The sequence below is a fragment of the Loxodonta africana genome, chromosome 26 (assembly GCF_030014295.1).
Source record: "Loxodonta africana isolate mLoxAfr1 chromosome 26, mLoxAfr1.hap2, whole genome shotgun sequence".
Lineage (NCBI taxonomy): Eukaryota > Metazoa > Chordata > Mammalia > Proboscidea > Elephantidae > Loxodonta > Loxodonta africana.
In genome coordinates, this window is record NC_087367.1 from 37,280,165 (window position 1) to 37,287,224 (window position 7,060).

General features: G+C 42.5%; 1 protein-coding gene across 1 annotated transcript; it reads right to left on the reverse strand.

Annotated features, from left to right (window-relative positions):
* Positions 1-733: 733 nt before the first annotated feature.
* On the reverse strand, positions 734-1,289 carry LOC100671771 (lipid droplet assembly factor 1-like). The gene has a single exon (XM_064277309.1). The coding sequence runs from the start codon at positions 1,188-1,190 to the stop codon at positions 774-776; it is 417 nt and encodes a 138-aa protein (XP_064133379.1). The 5' UTR covers positions 1,191-1,289; the 3' UTR covers positions 734-773.
* Between the last annotated feature and the right edge of the window lie 5,771 nt (positions 1,290-7,060).

The following is a 7,060-nucleotide window of genomic DNA, read 5'->3' on the forward strand; positions in this document are numbered from 1 at the left end:
AATGAGACCAAAGGGGCACACTAACCCCTGGGCAAGGACTAGAAGGCAGGACGGAGCAGGGAAGCTGGCAATAGGGAGCCCAAGGTTGAGAAGGAGAGCGCCAACATGTCATGGGGTTGCCAACCAATGTCACAAAACAATACGTGTACCAATCTTTTAATGAGAAACCAGTTTGCTCTGTAAACCCTCATCTAAAGTACAATTTAAAAAAGTGGAAAAAAAATCAGCTAATTTAACAAGAAAAAAAGGTAGTAAAGCAGAAGAGTTTGCTCTGTTTGTATCTTTTTTCCCTACCTTGTTTCAAATGGATGAAGAAACAAACTGCTTCCCTCATTTCTTTAAACAAAAAAAAATATTCCACAGTTGCCCAAATTGGGCCATTGGACCCAAGCTCTGAGGCTTTGGGGATCAAGCTGCAGAGGTCTAGAGGCCCAGACCTCTGCCAAGGTCAAGTCTGCATACTTGGGGGCTGGAAGGTGAGAGGGAGAAGGAGCTGTGGAGTTGTCACAGCATTTCCCTGCTGATTCTCCAGGTGAGGGTGGATCAAATTCCTGAATAGAATTGACACAAGATGCCCGAATTGGTCACTGCAGGATCCTTCAGACAGTAAGTGAAAATGCTAGAGGACGCCTTCCAGGAGTGCCTGACTACCCAGCCTCCTCCTCAGAGTCATAGTCCCAAGGGCTGAGTATGATCCAGAGATGCTTGTGAAAAAAGCTTTGGTTCTGTTCAGGGTGGTCATTTCTGGTAGAGCCATTCAAAGCCTATGGACTTCATAGCCAGCTGACAGTCACCACCAGGGTTTTGCTGTGCCATGGTCGGGGAGAAAGCCAGCAGCTGATGAGGCTGGAGACCACCACATAAGACACGGTGATTGTCCCTGACAAGCCACAGGGGACACAAAGCAGTAAGAGGCCATCCACAGAAATCACCAGTCCTTCCAGTGATATGACTCCAACAAAAGCTGTTAGTGATGTAAGCACCACGAACGGCAGGAAGAAACCAACCGGAACGGCTGACATGGCAATGCACACTAGCAAGGCGAGCACAAGAAAAGTATGCCTGTCCAAGTACTGACCCATCAGAGACTTCATAAAGGCAACCACCTTTGCCTTAGTCTGGATGGACTCTATCAACAAAGACAGCTTCTGCAGCTCCTGCAAGTCCTTTGGGGGCTCCTCTTTCACCATCCTGAAACCCACTTTAGTCTCCGTGCGGATTGATTCTTCTACCAGTGAGTGCAGGGCACAGTCAAATGTCACATGTTCCTCTCTCTCTTGCTGGCCCGGGCCCCACTGTCCCCAGCCTATGCAACCCCCTTCTGCAGGCTGAGAGAAGGGAGGCAGACCCAAAGGAGGAAGGGACAGGCCTGATTTTCAAAATTTCTAAGCAGCAATTTTTTTTTCCCAAATGAAATTGTATCTGAAATATATATATTAAACAAATAAATGGTAGTTACTTTTTATGTATATATATTTTATAGTGTTTAATTAATAATATTTACTTTTTACAAAGTCAGTCAGTGACAATAATGAGATTGTTTTGATTAACAAAAAGATTAAATTAAGGATCATGAGTGATAGCTGTATTTTTTACATCAGCTTCAGCATCTAACTTATATCTGTGCTTTATTTTTGTTGTATTATATTAATAACAACCCAACCCAGCGCCGTCAAATAATAGCTAATACGTTAACTCATTTAAACCTTAGAATATGAGATAATATTACCATTCCCAGGTGAGGAAATGGAGGCCCAGAGACCTGGATAAGTGGCCCAAGGTCACACAGCTAACAAGTGGCAAAGCTTGGGTTCAAATCCAGGCAGTCTGGCTTTCAAGTTCATGATCTGAATTATATATTTATATTTATCTATCTATCTATCTATCTATCATCTATCAGTGGCTGTCAAGTTGACCTCAACTCACAGCAATCCCATGGCCCCATGTGCTTCAGAATAGAGCTGTGCTCCATAGGGTTTTCAGTGGCTGACTTCTCAGAAGTAGATCCCCCAGTCTTTGTTCCAAGACACCTCTGGATGAACTTGAATCACCAATCTTTCAGTTAATTGCAGATCACTTAACTATTTGCACCACTCAAGGACCATATATATATATACCAGAAAACCAAACCCACTGCCGTTGAGTTGATTCCAACTCATAGTGGCCCTGTAGGACAGAGTAGAACTGCCCGATAGAGTTTCCAAGGAGCGCCTAGCAGATTCGAACTGTCGACCTCTTGGTTAGTAGCCGTAGCACTTAACCACTACGCTACCAGGGTTTCCATATATGTATATATATATATATATATATATATATATATATATATATATATATATATATATACATAGAAAAACATATATACATATACATGAAAATATATATACATACATATATACACATATATGTATATATACAGACAGAGAGAGAGACCTGGTTAAGCACTTGACTGCTAACTGAAAGGTCAGTGGTTTCAGCACACCACCTGCTCCACTGGAGAAAGATGTGGCAGTCAACTTCCTAAAAAAATTACAGCCTTGGAAACCCTATGGGGCAGTTCTACTCTGTCCTGTATGGTCACTATGAGTCGAATAAACTTGATAGTAATGGGTTTGGGTTTTTTTGGTATATATATATGTATATATATATATACTCCGACCCATAGCAACCCTATAGGACAGAGCAGAACTGCCCACACCTGGTGGATTTGAACTGCTGACCTTTTGGTTAGCAGCCTTATCACTTAACCACTGCACCTCCAGGGCTCCATATATATGTATATACCAGAAAACTCATTTATATGTATTTTTTTTCTGTGTGTGTGTGTGTGTATCAAAAAGAAACAAAACAAAACTCATTGCAGTCAGTAGATTCTGACTCATAGCAACCCTTTAGGGCAGGGTAGAACTGTACCATAGGGTTTCCAAGGAGCGGCTGGTGGATTCGAACTGCCGACTTTTTGGTTAGCAGCCGTAGCTCTTAACCACTATGCTACATATGGAAGCCCTGGTAGCATAGTGGTTAAGAGCTACGGCTGCTAACCAAAATGTCGGCAGTTCAAAGGCACCAGGCGCTCCTTGGAAACCGTATGGGGCAGTTCTACTCTGTCCTAAAGGGTAGCTATGAGTTGGAATTGACCAGGCAGCAACGGGTTTGGTTTTGGTTTTATATATATATAAATATAAGTATATATATATATAAAACAGCCTACTGCATACTGCACACTACACTAAGCACACTGCATGCTGTGAAAACACACAGTATTCTGCACACTGCACAGAGCACACTGTACACAACACACATCACACAATACACTGCACACTGTACACTGCACACTTCACAGTGCACACCCCACAGAGCACACTGTACACACATGCACACATATGTATACACACACACATACCTAGCTGTAAATAATAACTTCTTAGTCATCCACCTTGTAATCTTAGGCTATTCTTAAATAAAACTGGGAGGGCAGAAGTTTTATTTCAAGTTCTAATACATACAAACACACCTAGCCCCCTAAGGCGTCTCCACCAGGGATCAGGGAACGGTTTGAAAACTCCTGACCTGGAGTACCAGGGACATCTTGAAGAGCCAATCGGTTTGTCAAAATACACGTGTAGGGTGCCTGCAGGGTGTAGTAGAGACAAAAGACATTGTCTGGCATTTTTGCAAATGGAAATCTCTAGTCTCTGTCACTGTCAATATTCCCTGTTACAAATCTTCCAGGTGCTAAACAGAATGATGCCACTGACATTTAATTGAAATGTCAGCATATTTAGAAAAAGCCCTGATGAAACTGCCAAGTTAAAGTTATCACTGATGACTTACGCTAAATGGAAACAGAAAATCACCACCAACACTCCTCCACACACACTATATCACATGGAGAGAAAGCAGAGAGCATCAGCTGTCCAAGAAAAATTTAGAGACAATTTTTAAATGAAGTTTTATTCTAGCTATGAAAAACTATGGGGCAATTATACAACACTTTTGAAAATACGCAGGTCTGAAACACACCAATGCCCATGTGAATGAACTCAACAAGCATGTATTAATTAAACTGCTTTTGGATGCTAATATTACCTTGCATTTATCTGCATAGCTTACAGTTTATAGAGACTATGGAAAATGGCCCAAATGATCCCAATCCTTTACCTCTCCTTGTATCCTTACTTTTTGCCATTATAGCTTTGTAATAGGGGTAGTGTTGGTTCAGTGGTGAAATTCTCATCTTCTGTGTAAGGGACAGGGTTCAATTCCTGGCCAGTGCTCCTCATGCATAGCCACCATCTGTCGGTCAGTGGAGTCTTGAATGCTTTTATGATGCTGAACGGGTTTCAGCAGAGCTTCCAGACTAAGGTGGACTAGAAAGAAAGGCCTGGTGATCTATTTCCAAAAATCATCTGATGAAACCCTATGGATCACAATGGTCCAATGCACAATCCATCACGGGCATGGCATAGGACCAGGCAGTGTTTTCTTTCATTTCATCACCATGAACGAACTGGGGGCTAACAATTTCGTAATGCCTTCCCACATTGATGTTGTGCTTAACCATGTAATTTGCTTTGATCAACGGGGTGTTAGGAGACATGACACAAGCAGAAGCATGAAAAGTGCTTGCACATTTCCACTCAATCTTGTCCTATCCCATGGCCATTAGAGGAACATGCTTGGACCAACCTGCTGAAGGGAAGGGTAAGAAACACATGTAACAGAACCAAGGCCACCCTATGTCAACAATCCTCCAGCTGAGGCCATCTTATATCAGCAATCCACAGCCAACTCTAGGTATGTGAGGGAGCCCAGGCAGATCAGCAGAGCCCTTTAGGTGACCTGACCACAATCACAGGGGCAAGCACTCTGGAGAGCAACCAAGCACAGGTCAGCTGAACTCCACAGACTCCTGAGCTAAAGAAATGTATACTGTTGTATGCCACAGTAGCTTTGAGTTTGTTAAGCAGCATTATTGTGGCAACAGATAACTGATGCAGAGACCTGCCGTGTATGGCCTCCTTTGATTATCCCAATAATTATGGGAAAGTATGTAGGACAGGGGTTACTTCCCCATTTTACAGATGAAAACACAGTGGTTCTGTGAATTGCCTTTATTCACACAGCTACCTCTTCTGATGCCTGGTACCCTGCTCATGCTTAAGTCAGGCAGCCTTTTTGAACTAAGCCAACAGTATTAACTCAGAGGCTGAATCCATTTTTAATTCCTTTTAGATCAAAGAAGCAGTGTTTATAGATTAAAAGCACAGAGAGAGAGCAGAAGTTTTGGAAATTCTTGGGCTCTACAGGCAGCACCTTTACAAGCATTTGGCTTTGCAGGCCCCCTACTGCTCCCCTCACCCTGGGACATCTCCCTCCTGCCCTGGATGCACTCTGCTTTGAAGAGACAGGAGAGCCAGTGCGTGTCAGATGTGTTTCAATTGCTGCCCCTCTGTGGCTGATTTCACTCACAGGCATTCTTCAAATACTTTATGGAAATCCCCAGCAGGTAGGAAAACAACTGGAAAGTTATGATGAAATGATAAAAAATGTATATATTTTTTGACCTTGTAACAATTCACCTTAAAAATCTTTCCTAGCACTCCGTTTTCCCCAAAGGAAAGTCCAAACTCAATCTTGTCAAGATCCTTTACAATCTGGATCAACCTATCATTTTAACAGTGCCATGCCCCCGCCTCACCTCATTGTCTCTCTATTTCAGAACCAGAAATGTCCTACTCTTTCTAGAGCATGGGCTCTTTTGAACTTTTGCTTCCACTCATACTGTTCCATCTGTTCAAAATTCTTTTCCTTTTTCTTCCCTTGGTGATTTCCTGTTCTTTTGTATAAGATCACATTCACTTCTTGAAAAACACTTTAAAGACCCACTCACTTTATTTGCTTGCTCATTTTTTTTTTTTTTTCATGCATAACAGTTGTTATGAGTCAGAATACACTTGACGGAAATGGGTTTGGTGTTTGGGTTTAAGGCTCGGAAGGATCCAAAGTTCTGACTACCAAAAACCCCACAGTGGCCTGGTTCATGAACACAGCTCACCCTGTGAGGAAACAGTATCCTTTGTTCTGGTTGAACCCAAGTTAAGGCTGAAACATGATGGGCCCCAGATAAGTGCACTTTACAGTTTCAGAGAGAGGGATGGAAAGACTCCCTTTTGGAAACAGGTAGGTCTGAATACTTTGAGTGGGTCTTAAACACCCACTCCATGGGAGACCTCACAAGCACTCCCAGTGTAAATGCCCCATTCCTTTAAATCGTTGCCATGGAGTTGATTACGATTCATGGTAACCCTATATGACAGAGTAGAACTGCCTCATAGTGTTTCCAGTCTGTAATCTTTATGGAAGTAGACTGTAAGGACACACCTTTCTCCTGAGAGCAGCTGGTGGGTTTGAACTGTTGATCTTTCAGTTAGCAGCCAAGTGCTTAACCACTGTGTCACCAAGGCTTCTTCCCCATTGCTCTATCCTCCCTAAAGGCAAAAACCACATTGGCTGTAACTGCCTTTTTTTATAACTGATCTTCCTCCCACACTTGCTGTAAGCTTTTTGAAGGCACATACCCTGTTTTATATTTCCACATCTCCCCTCCAACCTCCTCACCTCCACTCTAAGCACCTATCATAGTTTCTGGAACATTTTAGAGGTTAGCCATCATTTGCAAAATAAGTGAAAACTAAAACAAGCTATTGGACATTAGACTCCCAGGGGGTCCTCTGAAAGGAAAGGCACCCCCTGAGAGTCTTTGGTGAATTCTCCTAAAACACCAGAGGGACAGTAGAAATGATATGTTCAATTGTCAGAAGATCCTAGGAATATTAGTCACATTGCTCCTCAGTTTCCTGATCTGTAAAATGGAGATGATATATAGTGCCATTCTAAAACTATAATTAAAAGAGTTCATTTTTCCAGAATCTATGGCAAGGAGAGGGCAGGGCAGAGAGTAGCAGGCATATATATTTTGAAAAGATTTCCCCTGAGGATTCTGATATACTAGCCTGGTCTAGGCCTGAAGAAATGAGAGTTGAGTTGAGATGGAGGCGTA

Coding starts and splice junctions, on each gene's coding strand:
- LOC100671771 (XM_064277309.1), bottom strand. CDS start 1,190: ATGGTGAAAGAGGAGCCCCCAAAGGACTTGCAGGAGCTGCAGAAGCTG.